At 46.6% G+C, this 21,452-nt stretch overlaps 1 protein-coding gene across 1 annotated transcript in view; it reads right to left on the minus strand.

Annotated features, from left to right (window-relative positions):
* The window catches only part of udt (protein undicht), a 36,385-nt gene that overhangs the window by 11,167 nt on the left and 3,766 nt on the right, over positions 1-21,452 (minus strand). The window contains exons 3-8 of the mRNA XM_084577205.1: positions 21,236-21,297; positions 20,478-20,570; positions 11,181-11,393; positions 7,943-8,046; positions 3,250-3,355; positions 560-776 (exon numbers count right to left, since the gene is read on the minus strand). Coding sequence (XP_084433331.1) covers positions 560-776; positions 3,250-3,355; positions 7,943-8,046; positions 11,181-11,393; positions 20,478-20,570; positions 21,236-21,297 — 795 coding nt within the window. The remainder of the gene's footprint in view (positions 1-559; positions 777-3,249; positions 3,356-7,942; positions 8,047-11,180; positions 11,394-20,477; positions 20,571-21,235; positions 21,298-21,452) is intronic.

The raw sequence follows: 21,452 nt of genomic DNA on the forward strand, positions 1-21,452 counted from the left end.
TTAATGCTGCTGAATACAAATATCTCCAGCTAATGTTACCGACATATAGGGTGTTGCAGCTGAAAGAGACCCTAAAGCAGATTCTAAAACAACCACAAAGCTCTTCTGGCACACATTCTTATCAAATCATACATGTTTTTTACGATGTCTGAGACTGCTGCCACTGTCTAAGGTACCTTATCTCAAATATGTGCTACTTTTAAATTGGGAGCGGCCGAGAGCAAAGATCTACATGATCTTTGAAGACTGCAAACACGTTTGCTGGAATTTCGCCCATTAAAAAGTTCTCCTGAATGCTATACCAGGCTGGCCTTCTCTTTCTCCCCGACATTGTCCACCCATGTTGTCGCAGCCATGACATCAAGTGATGTCGATATTTGCTATGTTTGCAGCCCATATATTTATAGATTCTGCACAAAGAAACAGCGCAGGGACAAAAGAAGGAACGGCTGGGAGGACAGTGACACTCCTGTCCACTTGCTCCGTCCTTCGTCTTGTGCTGATAATTCAGCAAAAAGGTCATGCATGAACAAGGTCCCACTTTCTGTTGTGTGCTTACCAGCCGTGAATTCCATGCCGCGCCATGAGGTATCGGTTCTGCCGAGCTTCAATACAGACATAGATTTGCTCCTTCACTCGACCAGTGTCTGGTTTCCAGGTCTCAACTATATGCGTCTTGTTGATGATGACCAGAGAGTCAAAGTTGGCTGTGTTCAGCCATGTGCCAGTGAAGTTGTCCGGCAGTGTACAGCTAGGCTGCACAATCTCAGTCTTAACTGAAACAGAAAATGGCATGAAAGCAAGACAAATGGCAGTCATTTCGAGTGAGCTCAGAGGCAGAAAAACATTTCTAAGAGGACACTGTGATAGACACTATACCCTCTGTAAAATCAAAACAACAAATTTTTCATACAATCAAAAGCTAAAAGAGAAAGGCAACTAAGAACTAGTTTTTTTCGCTGTGTTAAATATGAGAATTCATACAAAAATATGAATTTTAACATGCAAATTTTGCTAAGGAATGTATATGCATACAAAGGCTTGCGACTAAAAAAAAATAATAAAAGAAAGTTCAACTTCTAAACTGGAAATGCAGTAATTCTAAGAAAAAACAGCCAACATAACCAGAACTGTCCAAATGGCAAAATTTTGGGCATGAAGCGCAATTCACTGTGAAACTAATCGAACACTTTTCGAATACTGCCAAGTTAAATTACAGATGAAATATTTTTGTGAACGATGGCCAGAAAAAAAGCTAATTTATCAGGCTTGTATGAAGAACACATATTTGGGTGCAAAGCAGATATATGCTTAAATGCTGGCCATAATTTAAAATATTTTGAATTTAAATATTTTTAAGATTAGTAAAGAGAGCTAAAAAAACACAAAGCAACATTATTCTACAAAACACCACTACAGAAAGAAACAGAAATATTGAGAAACAAGTTTAGTTTCCCCCCCATCACCAGCATAATCTGTTACAGATGCACAGGCACAGTCTACTAGGCGTCAAATAAGAAAAAAAGGGATAATGCAGTAATACCTTGTTTACAATTATCTCATAATGATTGCTGCAAACAAAACAAAAAAAGGTCTAAGATCGCAGTTTGACTTTTTGTATACAGAGAAGAGGAAGTTTACTGAATATTGTCATAAAGCATTGTAGAACGAATAATAGCCCCACAGTGGAGAAGGGATGTTTGTAGTAGATTAGTGGCAAGGCAAGGCAATAGCAAAACACAACAAGATCGCGTAAAAGAAACAAAAAACAAAAACCGGAGACAAGAGCAGCAACCTGAGCAGCAATGTCAGTGGAATCGTCTTTTCCATCTTTGCTGTCGTCTTTGTGACATCTGAAGATAAAGCGTTGGCCGCGGATTGCCGTCAAAATGCAGCATTCACAGCACGTAGTCCTCTAAGCCCTTGCGCATCTATTTCACAGGACTGCAGGCCCTGTGACAGGTCTCAGCCAACAGCAGACCGCAAAGGTGCAAAAATGAAGCCACATTCTGGTGCTCCAGTGCACGTGTTTCGCTGCACGTGTTTCGCTGCACGTGTTTCGCTGCACGTGTTTCACTGCACGTGTTTCACTGCACGTGTTTCACTGCACGTGTTTCACTGCATGCAGTGAACTTGCTTGGCGGCACTCTGAGATTGATGTTTCTGTTTTACATTTGTTTTGATGACTGCATCGTGGCTCGACGTGCCACATGGCGCTGCACTTTGAAGAAAGAGCAAGCTAATGGCGCATTTGGTTGGGGGGACGAGAGCAGAGGCACCGATCAGTACAGAGCAGTACAAGAGCATGCTGAGCGAGGGTGTAACTGTTCTCCCATGGGAACACTCTCTGCGTGTCGAGAGCAGAGCGCCACGATCATGTGACTGCCCCTCTCTCCTCAGCATTCTTTGCCTGCCCGTAGTGGCGGTAGTTGCAACCCGAGGGAGAGGCCAGCTCTCCGTGAAAAACCGCTTGCATTGTATGCCTTTGTTCTCACAACGCGGCGATCTGCCTCCTTTGGCCCTTTCGACACCAGCAGCGACTCTTAAACATGCATACAACACCTGAGCAATGTTTTCTGCTCGCCGAGCGCCAACGCTTTGCAGCCGCCATTTTGAGTGTCGCCGACTCGAGAGAAAAAAAAAATACTATATATATATATATATATATATATATATGGCGCGGATATGACGCTTTATGCCATGTGACTTCTTCTACTCTCGCTTTAGACGAGGGAGCAGCCGGGAGTGCACTCGGGTGCTCTCAGCGGAAGAAAAGCCTTCCTCCTCTACCATTGTGATTCTACTACTCTCCCCCTGGAGGGCGCCCGCTTGTCTGAGAGCACTTTCGAAGTGCTCTCGAGTGCACCTGCTCTCCCACTCGAATTCGCCATAAGTCTCGTGACAAGTGCAAGATGCTGACGCTTGGAAATGTTGCAATCTTCACTGCTAGTTCAGATGCAATAGAAGTAAGTCATTTCTGAATGTTTAGGAGGTTCACAAACCACACTTTCGCAATTAGAACTACTCATGAATAGATTAATAGCAGGTGGAAGTTGAATGAATCAGCAAGAACTAAGAAATTCGAAAACTATTACAAGTTTCGAATATTTGTATGCCCTTAAAAAATAACAAAATGAATGTAAATAAAAAGGAGAGGGCATTCTGCACTGCTTCCTTCACATTCATTAACCAGTGCTAATGACAAGAAAGGACATGACAGCAAGCATACTGATGAGCCAAAGAACTAACCTTGCTCCAGGCGGTAACGTTCAGGTGACTCTTGCGGTGTATTTAGCGAGGCACACTCTGGTTCTATGGACACGCCCAGGAAGATGTCATCATCCCTGTTTGCCAGCTGCAAGCAAGGGAGTTCCACAGTGCGAGACAAACCGAAACGAGTGCAAAGGTTGTCTTATGTTTTTTATTAGGTTTAACTTGCTAAAGCGACTCAAGGTATAGATATAATTTCAACCACCTGGAGTTCTTTAATGTGCACTGACATCGCAAAATACACGGACCACAATTTTCGGTCGCAGCAGTTGGGTTGAACCCACGACCTTGGGTTCAGCAGTTGAGTGGCCTAACTACTGAGTCGCCACGGCAGAGAGGATGGTTTGCTTTAGTTTATAAGGCTTAATGACCTGGAGTTAATGTGCCCTTACATAACATAGTACACATGCTCCTTCTGTTTCACCTCCAGCGAAAAGCAGCTGCCATGGCAATAAAAAAAAAAAAAAGAAAAAGAACTGGCTACAACATTTGGAGGACAGAAAAAAAAAAAAAAAGGCACTTACTTTACATATTAAGCATATGTAAGGCCTCTAGCTTTCTGCAGAAGAAAACATTTAGTTCCATAAAATGGGACCAAAGAACCCGAAAAATAATCAAGACTATTACTTCAGAATAGACCAGGACATAACTTAAAGTACCAATGAGGTGCAAGTTTTATTTCTTAGCTTTCCAGACTCGAATTTTCGTTTTTAATATCACGAGGCAAGCAAGTACGCAGGAGAAGGCAAATATGGCTACAGGGAAAGGTGGGTTGTTCGAAAGAGGCACTAAAATAGTTGTGCAGAGCATGGAAGGCAAGGGACTGGGACCAGCTGGGATGGATGGGGCTGGGCTGTTATTTGGTCTGAAAGTTTGAGACTAGATTATAATCATAACTATGTATAACTCTTTTAAAATTGTCCCGAGTTTTCAAACCACCCCCGTCACATTATACTCATCGCACATAAGGTAAAACAGTATTTTTTCCATCATACGTTCAGGTTTGCACAGTACTTAAGACAGTCGAAATCAAAACTGGATGCAACAAGTGACGGCAGAAATATTTTTGTGCACTGTACTAACCCAAGTGCCATAGCCTGAACTGACCAAATGTGCTCATGAATGCGACAAGAAGCCCATATTTTCAGATCAACAGGTAAGGTAAAGCTGACGAGTGCATTGTAAAAACATGACAATGTTACCAAAAGCTTTCCTTGAAATCTGGTTTTCTTAGCATGTAATTGTTTGGCTAACCACAACCCTTTTGTGCTACTGCAAAGTTTCAGTGTCACAGTCTTTAATTCTAACTCCAAGTCTGGATTTGAAGCCTAAATTAGCCAACATTATATATTAGGCACACTGGAAGATTTCTACCAACACATTACAGGACCAAGTATACACACTAAGCGGGTACTAAGGCCTTTGTCTATGCAATCATAAACCAGGTGATGTGCTAACACTACATTTGAAGACTACTACACTAGACTTCACAATCGGCTGATATATATTTGAAGCTACAGACCGAAACAAGGAGATCAGAGAGGACTTAGTGATGTGGTGGCTGTGGCTTAATACAGAGAAATAAAACATCTGGAACAGATCTGAAGGTAATGATAGCATGATAAGCAAGATTGTTTCAGTATGAATTTGAGATATAGTGATCAAGCTGAAATACATTTAAGTGAGAGGTCATCAGTTTCACTGCAAGGGACAAAAAAAAAATGCTAAAATTATCTTAAATTTGAATTACTGAACACTCTAAAAAATATCGAACCACTTACACCATGGTAAATTTATTTGATGAAAGACTGCGTAATTGCTGCCTGCTTCAAGAATGTAAATACTGCAAAAGTGGCCATTTTTCACAAACTGCATGTAACATAGGTATTAAAATTAAAGCACAATCCTTAAATGACAACGTTTTCATAATAACCTACATACAGTGGAATCTCGTTGATACGATTCCCACGGGCTCCGAAAATAAAAGCGTATTATCCAAAAATCGTATTATCCAAAACGGACTCCAAAAGATTGCGAATAATACATACTTGGCACAGAACTTGCTTTTATTAAAGCACGTTAAAATAATCCGTCACTTTGCGCTGCACTTTTTGCTTTTCGAGGTCCTGAAGAAAGCTTTTTTTGGAACTCGTCGAAACGAGTAGCAGTTTCCTCACTCAGCTCCGCAGACGCGACAAAGCCACGAAGCCTGTCCAAAGCTTCGAGTGCACCGTCAGTATTTAATGGCCGACGATCGCCACTGCAATCTCCGGCGTCTTGGTTGTCATCGTCGTCGCTCTCCTCTTCAGCAGTAACATCTGCAATGATGTCTTGGACGGTGCGCAATTCGCATGTCGCCAGTTGGTCGTCCGCCGATACAAACTCTTCCGGAGACACGTCGACATCGAGGTCACCCCAGTCCGGGATGTCAATCTCTACGCTGTCATCTCCATTTTCCACAGTATCGTCAGATGCACAAAAAAAGCCACACTTCTTGAAGCAGTTGGCGATGGTGTCGAGTTTGACGCGATCCCATGACATCGCTAGAAAATGAATGGCATCAAGAAGATCCACCTTCAAGCTGGCATCTTTCCGGTCAATCTTGGCCAAAAAGCGTCTGACCAACAAGCTCCTAAAGTGAAATTTCACGTTTCTAATAATTCCTGCATCTAGGGGCTGCAAGTGGCTGGTGCAGTTGGGCGGCAGGAAAATTACTTTGACGTTTTGCAGCCACGAAGTATCGACAGGGTGCGCGGCACAATTGTCGAGAAATAGAAGAATTCTACGGTTACGGTTCTCGGCACGCATCCGGGCATCCAGAAGGGTGAGGAACTCTGTGAAAAGGGCTCCGGTCATCCATGCCTTCCTATTCGCTTTGTAAACGACAGGAAGGCGTGGGTTACGCGAGAAGCAGCGTGGCTTCCAGAACTTGCCAGTGACGGTAGGCTTGAGCTTCTCGGTTCCATCAGCGTTGCAGCACAACAATACGGTGACTCTTTCTTTGCTTTTTTTCCCACCTTGACACGTCTCACCTTTCATGCTGAGACTTTTCTCAGGCTGGAGGTTGATGAACAACCCAGCTTCATCTGCGTTGAACACGTCCCTTGGCTGGTACTGAGCAATCACCGCCGGCAGAGTCGAAAGCCAGTTGGAGACCTGATCTTGGTCGGCAGACTTCCCTTCGCCGGAAACGGTTTTATACGACAGGCCATGCCGTGTTTTAAAACGATGGAGCCATCCGCCCGAAGCTTTAAAATCTTCAATGCCCAACGAGAGTGCTATCTCATCAGCTTTCTCGCGAACAACTGTCCCGTCCACGTTCATGCCTGCCGCCCTTACTTCCCTGAACCACGCCAGTAGAACCCCTTCCATCTTGCCATGTTGGGCGCCCCTTGTTTGCTTCACGCCGGCGTCGAAGACTTGAATGTTTTTCCGAATTTCTTCTCGCTTGCCAACGATCGTGTTCAGCGTGGAGACAGGCAAACAAATTTCGCGTGCCAGGTCGACACGTTTCTTCTGCGGATTGTCGTCGACTTTTACGAGAATATCAAGTTTTTCTTTCAGCGATAACGCTTTACGCTTCCTAGACATGGTGAAGCGCACGGGTGAAACGCGGCACCAAAACAAAAGAAACGATAAGTGCGAAGTGCAAGCTGAATGCTCGGAAAACCAAAATGGCAACGAGAAATGGCAAACACAAAGCCTACAGCATCGTCAATGCATGCGCCAATCACTGCTTCTTGGTCACGTGATTTTACCGTGATTACTATGTCTTAGGATAGATGGCGCTAAAAACCTTCGGTGCGCTTCGGCGCTTTTGGTGTATGAGCTTGCGAAAATGGCTCCCAGAGGCCACCACACTGCTGCAGACGCTGTGCTGAGGCACGGCCGGACTCGAGCAGAGCCGAGCCAGGCCAAGCCTCGAGCATACGAAGCGCATGTCGCAGCGTGTTCAGTCCGCCGTACCTGTAGTTTCGCTCGATGCGATAATTTCAGTAGCCCACCCGCTGCAAAAAACTGGCTCTGATGTCATCATCATAGTTGGAGAAATGTGATTCCTACACGTGTCTAGCAAAGGTCATGTCCAACATCGAAAATCGGCCAAGAGCGCTAGGGTAGTTACGACTACTGCAGCTACTGTCAGATCCCGCTAGGACACTTTTGCTGCCTCCTGGCGCGAAAATCGAAACTGCGCGAGATTTACGGAAGACGTTTTCGCGGTCGCATTATCCAAACCGACGTGGAAATACGATCGTATTAGCCGTACAAAAATGCATTACCTCTATAGGGCATCGGCCGGGAACGAAAAAAAAAAAAAAAACGTATTATGCCGAAAAGCGTATTTAGCCGAATCGTATCAACGAGATTTCACTGTAGTGATATAAATAAATTAAGGGTACATAGATGCTGCAAAATGAAAGCGATAAAAAATGATTAGCAGCATCCAGCTATAGATACTACAGAACGAGTTTGCACGCATTTCAGGCTTGCTTCATGTGTAAGCACTTTTTTGACAATGCTAGCAAGCCAATGTTAGGGACATGAAGTTAAAAAGGCAAGAAAAAGTTCATCAACCTCGAACAATGCCTGCTTTTTTCTGCACAGAAAAATGGCATCTAATATTATTACCAAAAAAGCATTAAATAAGAATTACAAATATTCTATTACTTACGAAGCAACGATATTTGGCATCAATCCGACTCTCACGGGTGTTCATGACTGCAAAGTAATGGTCCTTGCCAATGTACCAGTCACCAAGGCATTTGTACTGGACCTCTGAAAGAAGAAAAAACGATTGGCTTCTGCGATAACCTTTGGGAATAACCTGGAAACATTCAAAGCTCTTGAATGAACACTTGGCACAACCAGGATGACCTGAATAAAAATTGCTCTAAAATGGTACCATACAACTTAGTACATATACCAGACCTAAAACCTACTGATATATAATCTTACAGCCTTACTTCAACACAAAGATGTATATATTTTATATATGGCCATGAAATCGTTTACTAGCTTTGTTTTAGACAGCCTCGTAGCACGAAGAACGAATAATAAAGAAATAAAGTGACTATACTTAATTGGAGGTGTGCAAACATTCAGAATTCCAAATACCGTATAATGCTGATTATAGGTCAACTTTTATTAAAGAAAAAAAAAAAGGGACCTTCCGAAGTTTGAGGTTTAACTTGTAATCGGAGTCTACCTATGTGAAGTCGTAAATTCGACCTATATGCGAAGTCAAAGTAGTTTAGGCCAAGCTGCGGCTACAATCCCACAAGTTCACGCATAATTTCAGAATAGTTGTCAGATAATGGTACAAAAGTGGACTCCTTAAGAAACAGAAATTTATTTAAAGATATGCCCTAAATTTTTGTTTCCATGCAACAGAAATACTTTGTAGACAAACCATGGAAATTCCATGCAAAAACAAACATGCTCTTAAAAGCATCTTAGTGAATTTTTTCATACCTAGTCGCCATTTCAGCATTTCAATTGGTTGGCGTCAGCTTGTTGGCTGCCAGTTGTGTTGTTTGTGTGCCTGATGGATGCCAACATGATGCCGTGACCTCAGCAAAATCATAGTGCAGCTGTCAAGCGGATATAGGAAAACTCGAAGACGCTGACCAGGTGGCTGAATCACGCTTCTTTGAGTGAAGTGGTACAATGGGTCAACGATGCCGGTATGTCGCATGGACAGCCACACGACATGGTCTCTGGGGCTCACAAGATGACAACTGCAGTTGCGTCCTTCTCGCAAATGACGACCAATTGCAAAAGGCATTTTGTGTATAAAGTAACATCCTTGAATGACTCAGCCTTCTGAAAAACTTATTGGCGGTCTATGGCCGCAGTGCGAGTTAGTGTCGACGGATATATATTCGGGGTCAAACTTTTTTAGCTAAAGGGAATTTCGCGAGTTGGGGGGTTGACTTATAATCAGCAATGTATGGTAGTTTTCATATAGCAATCGCTAATTATTTTGCACTCCACTTTCACTATGCAAACTATTCAAACCCCTTAAACATTCAGAAATTAAGGATTTCTGGTTCACCTAAGTTGGTGGCAAAACACTGAGGCTCCAAATGGCAGTATCTTGCACTTATTGCATGAATCAACTTGCTCTTTTCCCACACAAGTGATTGCCAGATCACAGCAAAAGCCCCCGTGCCATAATGCGCTCGTTGCTCTAATGGCGGAACAATTGTCCACCGAGAGGCAAACACTGCGGCCATCACGCTCCATTTCCTTGTCAAAAATCCGGAGCCAGTCATGGAAGATGTCGTGGGACATCCACGCCTTCTTGTTCGAAGTGTACTTAGCTTCCAGGTTCCGAGCGTTCTTAAAACATTGCAGCTTCTTACTTTTGCCAATCACAAGTGGCATCCACTTGTCGGTGGCATCCATGTTTACGCAGAGAAGAGCTGTGATGTGCAGCTTGCTCTGCTTCCTGCTGTGAGAGCGATCCCCTTTTAGTGCTAGAGACCGATTTGGTAGCAATTGGTAAAAAAATCGAGTTTCATCCGCACTGTACACCTCTGATGGCTGGTACCTCATCAGTATTATTGGCATTTCCTTCTCCAGCCAAGTAGCGGCTTCAGGCGCGTCGGCTGATGTCGACTCCCCGCAGAGCACCCGTCCGACAATCCTGTAACGGGACTGGAAATGGTGGAGCCAACCACTGCTAGCCTTGAAGGCGTCCTTGTCAAGCAGTCAACCGAAGTCTTCTGCTTCCTGCTGCAAAATTACCCCACTCACTGGCACATTCTGTGCTCTGGCGCCCATAAACCAGGAGAACATAGCCTTGTACACATCTTTGTAGGTAGTCGTCCTCAATCGCTTACGCTCGGCACTTGTGTCACACTTTGCAGAGCTGAGGATGGAGTCCTTGGCCTTTAAGATAGTTGGGAGCGTACGTACTCTGAGATATGGCGAATCGAGCCGCGATGCCTTTTTTTTTCTCGCCTTTCGAAATGGCTTCTACTTATTGCTTGAGTGAAAGCGCTTTCCACTTATAACCACTCATGGGGGCAACGCACGAGGGAAATCAAAGCAAAGAAGAGTCGTAGAGGAGAATCGACGAACTGAGCAGAAGGCAGCGTACAAACAGTGACTGCAGCAATGCACGCGGCAAACCAAAGCAAAGGAGAGTTGGAATCGGCAAACTGAGCGGAAAGCAGAATACAAACAACAACTGCGGAAGCGGTGGCCACGCGAGAGTCGTGCGAGAAAAATGACAGACGGGCGTATCAGCCTTCGCAGGCATGGGGAAGGTTCTTTGGATAGCAGCAAAGGATTGAGCACAGCAGGAAAGAAGAAAGGGGGTGGAGGGGTTACGAAGCCGCCGCTCTCCTCCTTTGTAACGAAACAAAAAGACAGAGGGAGAAAAAAAAAAAAAGCAGGAGGTGGGGGCGCGAATACTTTAGCGGCTTATCGCTTATTTCTTCTTGTAGGGAGCGAATGCCGAGCACCCTGGGAGGCCCGTCTGCGTGGGTTACCCAAGTCTCGCACGCTGGCAACATTTTTCCCTTGGCCTTCGTCGCCGCTACGAAATTTTTGCCCTTCCGGATAAAATTTATTTGTCCGAAGATTTTGGTGTAATGAAATTACAGAAACATTTATTTCGTTATATTATGCTAATACATAAAATATACATGGTTTCCAATGGACATTATGTTATGTATTCCTTGTAACTTTGCTATATCGAGGATTTCGTTTTACTGAAGTTCTTTATACCAAGGCTTAACTGTATCTTGTCCTCCTGTCTGTGCCTTTGTTCTATTTTCTTCTGCCAACTACCATTTAGGGGCCCAGCAAGGAGCTGGCAGTTTCTGCAACCAGTAACTTCCTTTTATCGCTTAAAATAAAGCCACTAAATCAAGTCAATTGAAATCAGGTTTGCCCCTTACCTCCCTCCTCGGTCTCTTGCATGCCCTCGCACTGCTTGTAGTTAATGGTGAACTGCTGGTTGACAATGAAGAACTGCGTGCCGGGCATCTGGCAGGCCGTGATGTTGGCATCTGGATGCTTGCACTCGCCCGTGAACTTGTACGTGTTTTGGTAGGCAAACTTCCACACGCCTTCCAGGCTCGAGCGGCAGTTCTTGGCCGTGGGATTGGTAGCTGGCCATCACACAAAGGAACCATTAATTATGCAAAGCCATTACTAAAAAAATAACGTACTTATCCCAACTAGGATGAGAGCACTGAAGCAGAACGGTGCCAAAATCACAGGTGCTTCCTGCATCCTTCACCGTACTGCATGGTGGAGCTCCAATACAATAACACCCCACATCATCTTTCAATAATAGAGTCACTAATGGCACACGAAAAAAATGAGTTTTTAAAAAAATCCACTCAGCAGTAGTATAGACAAAACTTTAATTTGCGACTCTGCTGTGAAAGGATGCAATGCTGTTCCTGTGAGTAGTCTGAGACACTAATTTCTGCTCAACTGCAAATAGTACCAAATAATCATTATTAATATAAACAGCGCGAACACGAAGACAAGGGACAAGGAACAAGAAAGCCACAGTACAAGCGCTGACTCACAACTAAGCCTAAGCCCTTTACTCCAAGGCCCAGAAAAACAACATGAAGAAAACGAAACAGTCACGTGAAAACATCCCCTGGGTTCACCTGCTGCATAAAAAAATTATTTTAAAAAATCACTTAAAAAAGACACCTCTTTGCTTGAAAGAGCAAGAGAAGTCTTGCTGACACACTTATTGCCCGTTGAAATAAAATACGATTCAACTATTTCTCTCGTTATCTTCTCTTTGTGGCGATATAAAATCTTAACACTGTCAAACTTAGGAGTGCACTTCTTCTTCTCCTTCTTCATTATTTCACATGACTGGCAATGTGATACCAGAAACGTTTTGTCCTTTCCACTTTCCAAGTTGTTCCAGTGTTCCTGTAGTCTCTTATTAATACACCGTCCTGTTTGTCCTATATAACTGGCTCCACAAGAGAGTGGAAGCCTATACACAACACCTGTATTGCATCCAACATATGGGTTTCTATGCCCGGATCTGCCTGGCGATTCAAAGGGAAAGAGAAGCCCCACATTCTTGCTTCTTCGCTTCTCTTTCCCTTTGAATCGCCGGGCAGATTCGGGCATAGAAACCCATATGTTGGATGCAAGACAGGTGTTGTGTATAGGCTTCCACTCTCTTGTGGAGCCAGTTATATAGGACAAACAGGACGGTGTATTAATAAGAGACTACAGGAACACTGGAACAACTTGGAAAGTGGAAAGGACAAAACGTTTCTGGTATCACATTGCCAGTCATGTGAAATAATGAAGAAGGAGAAGAAGAAGTGCACTCCTAAGTTTGACAGTGTTAAGATTTTATATCGCCACAAAGAGAAGATAACGAGAGAAATAGTTGAATCGTATTTTATTTCAACGGAAAATAAGTGTGTCAGCAAGACTTCTCTTGCTCTTTCAAGCAAAGAGGTGTCTTTTTTAAGTGATTTTTTAAAATAATTTTTTTATGCAGCAGGTGAACCCAGGGGTTGTTTTCACGTGACTGTTTCGTTTTCTTCATGTTGCTTTTCTGGGCCTTGGAGTAAAGGGCTTAGGCTTAGTTGTGAGTCAGCGCTTGTACTGTGGCTTTCTTGTCCCTTGTCTTCGTGTTCGAGCTGTTTATATTAATAATGAATAAGTACCAACTCGCCCAACAAAGGATCTTGGTAAGTACCAAATAACAATTTAGACTTTTGATTTTTTTTTTGGCATGCATTTAAAGGCTACCAGCAAAGTTTTCTTTTCATATTGGCAGTGCCGAGAAATCTGTCGAAAATCCCCGCAACAGCTTGTGCATCAACAGGATGTATGTATGCATATGGTCAGGAGCATCTGTACAGGAGTGTGTGGGGCATTACGGAAAATGTCGCACAAAAGGCAGGCACAATCTACAATACGTTGTGGGGATTCACAATCCCCTTCCTCCATGATAACGCCCGCGCGTAATTAACACGCGTGATTACACGCGCTGGCAGAGAGGTTGGCGAAGGGGAGGGCATGCTGGCCACCCCCCGCCGCCTCCCGGGCCTGCGGCGACGCTGCCGCGGGCTTCCCTCTTTCCTGCCCGCGTAACCGGGAAACCTCCTCTCCCGTTCCGTGTCGAGGAGCGCGACTGTAGCAACTCGCTCAGGGGTCTTCGGCGAATGGGCGCGCACGCGCGCGGTTCATGATTTCTGCCGAGGAGACCACCGCCGTCACCGAGAATCGCCCACTAACTGTAGGCACTTACCGCAACGGGATGTGAGCGCGAACCCGTGTCAGGTGAGAAGACTCTTTCTCTCACCTCCTTGACGCGCTTCCCTATTAGGTGGTTTTTATTTCACCCCCGTACACGGCATTCGCTCGCTACACGGTGGTTGTTCTTGATTGCTATTTCCTTGCCGTGTACTCGAGCACAATAAACTCTGTTCGAGCGTGTAACTCGGTGTTTGTCCCCTCTGGCCCGAACCCGCCGCAGTGGCGATTTCTCGCACCGCGGGTTGGGGGTCACAGCTCTGTCTGCTAGGGCTGGCACGTCGGGGCTAGAAGGCGACTGTAGCGTCTAGCCCCCCCCCCCCCCGTGGCGCATTGTTGCGAGAATTAACCCCCATATTATGGCGCCCGAACGTGGGGCCAAAGGTGTGACAAATCAAGTGTCTGTGTGTGTACGACGCCGACACATAGACTAGCCATGGCAGTGAGCAGGACTGACCTTTCAGTCTCTTCTAATACTGCAGTGGTGATTGCACAACGGCAACAGAGCAAAACCACCATAACCTTTTATTACCGCAAGAGCTCAGGAGCTGACGCTAGCCACTGTGATCTTGGTAATTTTCTGCGAGAGCAGGAGGTCACACGACTCCACTGCTCTGCAGCACGGTGACACGCGCACGACGGCGTGATGGGCATTCTCTCGTAGTGTTTTGATTTCCCATGCTCTATGGGAGAACGGAAACGTTGTAGCGTATGCATTTTTGCGCGCGCACGTTGATGGCATGAGAAGTGTTATTACTATCCTTTCTGCCGCGCCCGTTAGCCAGTTCGTCGCAATAGCTCGCAGCCTCGGAGAAGGGGCGGCCTACCCGGCTTCTCCGAGTGGTGACCGTTTTAATTGCATCAGTGCAGTGGGGAGCCTAGTCAGCCTTAAGGAAGCTTTAGGAAATCGGTAGGATGCTGTTTTTTTATTTTATTTTTGTCGACTAATGTTCGACGGGCTCTGGGAGCGCGCCGGCCGCGGCGCACAAAGGGCACGCTGGTATTGCTGCCTGTGCGGGCGCTACACAGCTTGTATTGCTGTGAGCGCTTTGGATCCCTGCTGTCTGTACTCCTATAGCACCTTGCGCAATCCTTTCCCCACGCGAAGGATACACGTGAGTCCTTCGAGGTTGGTCACGCCACACTGAGACGAGCTATATCGCACATGTGCATCGCTGAGCATGCGAATGGCCTTAAGACTTTTCTTCAAGTTGTGTCATTTCGCTGCCTAGTGATGTGCATGGTGACGTTGTCGAATGGGTAGAACTTGCTCTATAAGTTCGCAACAACGCCACGGTTGCTGCGTTGGGCACACGCCGACGCGCGACAGAGCTGCAAGCAAAGATGGCGGAGCTAGACTTCACACAAAGCGCACCGCAATTCGAGCCCCGCTGCGTAGCCCGAGGAGGACGCACTCCCTCACCAGCAGGCAGCTGCAGCTAGAGGCAAGGCTTAGGATTTCGAGCATCGTGCCTCGTTACGACTTGCGGCCACGGCAGACATAACTCTGACCAATGCGCAGGGAGTAATTTCTTGTGCTGAATATAGATTGGACGCTCTGTCGATATTCAGCGCATTTTACTTCCAAACCAAGCACGCGCTTTCTCTTGGAAAAGATCAAGCGGGGGTAGATTTGAAAAAGAAAAAAACGTAGCTAGGGAAAAGACAGCATTGCAGCCATCAAGGAAAGGAGCCGGCGGAGGCCACGATGACCGTTGCAGCATCGAGGAGCAGGCCGTCCAAGGAGTGGCGTTCCCGCACCCAGAGCCTGATGTCACCGTCAACCAGGCCAAGACGGACGGTTTCCGGTCGGCTACGGAGCGAGCCAGTCGGAGTTCGTGGACCGGGCCCCTGCGTCGAGCACGACGAAAGCTGCAGCAAAGAGCCCGCCTTGACGCCGTTTGGTGCTCGTGGCCGTGGCTTCACCAGCGGGAGCAGCTTGGCGCCCCGCTGCCCTTGCCATCGGCGGCGTCAACGACGGAGGGAAAAGAGGCCGGCCGGGAGCGAGCGGATGACCCGATGAGGGGGGCCTGCAACACGCTATGCAACGCGAAGATGCAGTTCCTGCCCGTCCCCCGGCAGGCTTCCCTGGCTGACCGACAATGAATGCAGCAGCGCGCCTGCAGCCATCGACACTTCCAAGGCTGGCCGAGTGACAGTGAAGAAGCGGGACCTGCGGTTGCTGCGTCCGCCGCACTTGTGCCCCCAGCTCCAAGGTCATCTCCTGTGGTTGCCGGCCTTGCCTCCCCCTCCGACACCCATGGCTGTGAGCTGTCTGCAACTTTTTTTATATATTGGCACTTTATATTGGGTTTAAACGGTTTTCTCTGGGTTTAAAAGTTAAACGGCGTTTAGCCGGCCCCCTCGGTATATCCCTCGGTGAACGTGACTGCTTTTAGCCGTATGGCGGTTTTAAGGAGGGGGAGATGTGGGGATTCACAATCCCCTTCCTCCATGATAACGCCCGCGCGTAATTAACATGCGTGATTACGCGCGCTGGCAGAGAGGTTGGCGAAGGGGAGAGCATGCTGGCCACTCCCCGCCACCTCTCGGGCCTGCGGCGACGCTGCCGCGGGCTTCCCTCTTTCCTGCAGGCGTAACCGGGAGACCTTCTCTCCCGTTCCGTGTCGAGGAGCGCGACTGTAGCAACTCGCTTGGGGTTCTTCGGCGAATGGGCGCGCACGCGCGCGGTTCATGATTTCCGCCGAGGAGACCACCGCCGTCACCGAGAAACGCCCATTGACCGTAGGCACTTACCGCAACGGGATGTGAGCGAGAAGCCGTGTCAGGTGAGAAGACTCTTCCTCTCACCTCCTTGGCGCGCTTCCCCATTAGGTGGTTTTTATTTCACCCCCGTACGCGGCGTTCGCTCGCTACACGGCGGTTGTATTTGTGTATTTGTATTTGCCGTGTACAACTGCTCGGGCAAATTAAACCTTGTTCGAGTGTGCAACTCGGTGTTTGTACCCTCTGGCCCGAACCCGCCGCAGTGGCGATTTCTCGCACCGCGGGTTGGGGGTCACAGCTCTGTCTGCTAGGGCTGGCACGTCGGGGCTAGAAGGCGACCGTAGCGTCTAGCCCCCCCGTGGCGCATTCTTTCGAGAATGAGCCCCCCATAACGTCAAATGTATGCGTGATATGCATCCGGTCTTACTCTCATAGCTATATTTTGTAGCGAAAGCTACACTGCGCTAGGTTTTCAAGCCGTCGTCGTGGCACCATGGCACCGTGCCACGTAACCATCGCCTAGCAACTGTCGCGTGGCCATGTGGACCAGGAGTTGGAGGAGGACAGAAGAAGATGAAGAAGAAGAAAACTCGGTAGCTGGTAGAGGCAAACGACAACAGAGAGTTGCTAGGACAGAAGGTTCGTTTGAGCATTGTTACGGCGGCACATTAAATCTAGGTGTCCGCAAAAAAAATTCGCTGCAACACTCACAGCTTTTGCTTTATCAATAGGTTCAAGCCATGCTTAAACCCACACAAATTTTTTTTTTTAATTTCCGGCAAAAAACACACAGCACTTCCCATCATACTAACTACACTAAGTACATGCGCAGCCTATGCTCCATCTTTGAAAAAAGTTACACCCAAATATGTTTGTAATTTGATTCATTTCTGATATTTTGATTTTCCAAGGTTGTTGCGTTCCTTCATAAAGCCAATGTCACACACAATTCTTCCTGTCCAAAAACAAAGAATTTTCCCAACATCACACTTCCATACTGTACATATCATCCTGAAGCTGTGTGAAATCTGCCTGAGTTGTGAAAACAGATTGCACAACACGATCACGAGCATACAATCACACTTAAACAGTTACAGTCGAAACCAGCGATAGCGAAATCTCGAGAATAGGAAATTCTCGCCGCAACGAAATATTTCCGAGATCCCGGCAAATGCCCATAGGGGCTAATGTATTTCGTATCTCTCGGTAACCAAACATTTTTGTACCGCAATCCCACGATAACGAAATTTGCTGCGTGCGTGGCTACAGCGAGAGCATTGGCGCCTGGCAACCTTGCAGCCGGAACAACTTTAAAAACTTTAGCCACCTTGAGCCGGTACTAGCCACCATACCGGCGCAGCGCGTGTCCTCTGTGATCAGTTCCGCGTGGTTGTTTATCTCGGAGGCTATGTTCAGGGAAGGCAGCCTCGCAGCGACACCATCAGGGGGCGACACTAGATCATCAGCGCTGCACTTTTAGGCCTGCGAGCGGTGCACATGTGTTCGTTGTGTGTGGTGGCAGTGTGTATGAGCAGCAGTCCGCACGTTTGCGTTTGAGATGTCTCCGCCAGCCAAAAAACGATTATTTTTGTCTCTGCAAGAGAAGGCTGCCATCATTGCTCAAGCAGAAAAAGGCAGGAAAAAAATGGATATCGCCGACGAGTACGGGATTGCGTGCAGCTCACTGTCGACAATTTTGAAAAGCAAGGCAGCCATTCTCGGTGCGCTTGAGAATGGTGCTCGAGCACAGCATAAAACAGTGACGGCTGCGGTGTTCCCGGATGTTGACAAGGCGGTGTTTGTCTGGCTCTGTGAACAGCGCGCAAATAAAGTGCCTCTGTCAGGCAAACTGCTGCAACAGAAGGCTCTGGACTTCGCCTGCATGCTCGGGCATGACCAATTCAGAGCAAGCGCTGGCTGGCTGGGCCGCTTTAAAGCCCGTCACGATATTGTGGCCAAGGTGATTTCGGGCGAAGCAGCAGGAGTGGACCCGGTGGCAACATCGTCGTGGCAGCTGACTGCCGAAGAAATCCTGGGGCAGTACGAACCCTCAGACGTGTATAATGCGGACGAAACGGGTCTATTCTATCAGATGCTGCCTTCGAAGACCTTGGACCTGAAAGGTCAAAAATGCCACGGAGGGAAGCGCAGCAAGCAGCGCGTAACAGTATTGTTGTGCTCCAATATGGACGGCAGTGACAAACGGCCACTTCTTGTCATTGGCTGGAGCAAGAAGCCCCGCTGCTTCAAGGGAACCCCACGCTGCCTGTCCAGTACACCTCGAACGGGAAGTCATGGATGACCCGTTCAAATATTTTCCAGCTGGCTTGAGGCCTTCGATGCGGACATGAGAAAGGCAGGCAGGTTGGTGAGCCTTTTTAGACAACTGCACCGCCCATCATGTTGATATGGAGCTCACAAACGTGCACTTGTTTTTTTTTCCGCCCGGGTGCACTTCTGTTGTGCAGCCACTCGACCAAGGCGTCATACGAAGTGTGAAGTGCGCCTACAAAGAGAGGCTAATTCAGCGTCTCATTCTTAACCTCCATCACAAGCGCCCCACCGACGTGGACTTGTTCATGGCGCTTGAGATGCTGGCCGCTGCATGGCTTGCGACGCCTCCGACTGTGATTGAGCACTGTTTCAAGCATGCGGGCTTCGCCTCCACCCAGCAGACATCATGCGTGGACGAGTCGCCAAATGAAAGCGTGCTTGAAGAGACACTTCACGATGACTGTGCTGCCAGTGCAGTGCCACAATCGCTGGCCAACGCATGGGGTGCACTTTGTGCTGTCGACACCTATGTTGTTTCAGATGGCCTCAGTGTCGATAATTTCGTTCGCGCTGATGACGATGTAGTTGTCCATGAAGAAATGACCGATGAGGCTATCATCAGCAGCGTGTGCGAAACTGACGACACCGAGGACCAAGGTCCACAACATGGAGAGACGGTAAACCCGAACCCGAGGAATGTGTTGGACGCCTTTGACACGATCCAGTCGTTCTTAGGCGCACACGACGATGACGTGGCAATGGATCACTTCTTGCAGTGTGAGAATAGAACCATGAAGTTGCTGCAAGGCAAGGCTCGGCAAACTAAGCTGACTGACTTTTGACAATAAATTTTCTTTTTGCGGGCTGTTTTCTATCTTTTCTGTTTCATTTTCGCGGCGACGAAATTCTCGCGAAAGCGAATTTTTTTGCTGTCCCCTGCGATTTCGTTATTGCGGGTTTCGACTGTATTTCATTTCAGATATCATTAATAAAAATAAGGAAAAGGAGAGAGCCCTGGACAGGAAAGTATCAAATTCCTTCTGAAAAATTTAAAACAAACAGTCAATATGACTTGTACTGCAGCTACATTGTGAGGAGTCTAAACAGCAAATGGCATGTGGCAGAATCATGTGGATGAAAGCAAAAGAAATGGTTCAGTGGTGCTGAAGAGAGGGAGGGACAGAGAGCCACCATTGTAGTCGGATTGCGCAAAGCTTGAACTAAGCCGTTGGACTGTTCTCAAAGATGGGGCTATCCATTTGTCATCACGCATGCTGTGACTTGCAGTAAATGCTAGAGGGGCACAAGAGACTGGAACACAGGATTTGAGCAGGGCTGTTTTGTCGATCGCTAATCGTGCCTGCAGCTTCACTTCAGGAGCCTGTTTAAATTGATCAGTGCAGACCCACTGCACCAAATTAACAAGCTTCTGATACCACAGAGTTGCAAAGACATTGGCTCGCCAAGAAGGCAATTCAAATTATCCGAATTCCCAAACAAATGATGGTAAAATTAATCTTTTACTACTGTAGTTTTCACTTATTAACTACTGTGAGTCAGTGCGCCACGTAGGTTGGCAAGTTTGAAACCACTTGATTCAGTTTTACCCCCACAAGCAAGTAGCTGGACTGCACAGTGTAGCACTAAAAACAGTGGATACTGGTGCAAAGCAAGACATCAGATATGAGGGATGCCATTGTGAAAACTCTAGTCTAACTTTGACCATATGATGTTCTCTAATGTGCAATGGCATTGCATCTCGCATTTCACCTGACCTGCATCAAAATGTGGCCACCGCTCAGTAGCTGAGCACCCCAATCACCCAGCTGTCAAGGCAGGTCGTATCTTCAATATGGCCAGAGACAAGGGTAGTACATGGAGACTGCAAACAAACCGACCCAGAGATGCAAACAAGAAGAAAAAGGCAATGCAGTACTCACAGAAAAGGGTAATCAACTCTTGTTTGACATCCAGGGAGCGACAGACAGTCGGAATGTCTGAAGATTCGCCTTCATTGAGGTTGACACACCCAGCTGCAAAAGCGAAAATTCAGAGAAGTTGAGTGAGTCAACCTAAAAGAAAGAATGCAATGAAATGCACACCACTCTAGAGGTAATTGAGCAGGCAGTCAGAGGCTATTTATTTCTACTGACTCCAAAAGAGGTCTTAGGCTGCAGTAGGCTCGACAGAGATCTAGAACACGTTTGAACATATTACAATATGTCACACAATACATGCAAGAATGGTAAAATTAGCTCAAAAGAAAACAAAGGTACTAGAAAGTCAGATTTTGCACTTGAACTATGTTCTTTTATGCCAATAACCCCAGTTCAGAAAGGAAATAGGAAGATGCTTGTCAATCTTGATCACTACTATGGGCTGAAATTTTTGCGGTAAGCCAAAGTCAATCCTTTAAAGTCAATGCTTTTAAGCAAAGAAAAAGTCAGTATTATTAACATGCATGCCGCCGTACCCAAGTTCTAACTGGCTATTGAGTAAATTATGCCGAGTCGAACAGCTGCTCAAGCTTCAGTCATGACATGGGGTCTCATGACATCACTCAAACAACTGTCGACACCGACACGAGCTTGCAGCATGAGCGTCACTGCTGGATACACTACGTGGCTACGTGGAAGCTCTAGAGGCAGTATATTAAATGCTGAACACTGCTAAAATGGCCAGAAGCAAGAATACTTACTTTCTATTTTCTCCAAGACATTTAATGTCCGCACAAAAATGCGCACACAGTAGTAGCAGGCACTGAAAAGCAAGATATTTTTAATGAGGCCATCGTCAGTATTAATCATTTCATATAAACGAACAGGCAGAATAAACCAATTACCCAATAGCAACCGATTGCCCAGTAGACTAACACATGCATAACTAACACATATTGGTGAAAGTAAATCAGAAAA

The sequence above is a fragment of the Amblyomma maculatum genome, chromosome 8 (assembly GCF_055883805.1).
Source record: "Amblyomma maculatum isolate TAMU_Amacu chromosome 8, ASM5588380v1, whole genome shotgun sequence".
NCBI classification, from domain to species: Eukaryota; Metazoa; Arthropoda; class Arachnida; order Ixodida; family Ixodidae; genus Amblyomma; species Amblyomma maculatum.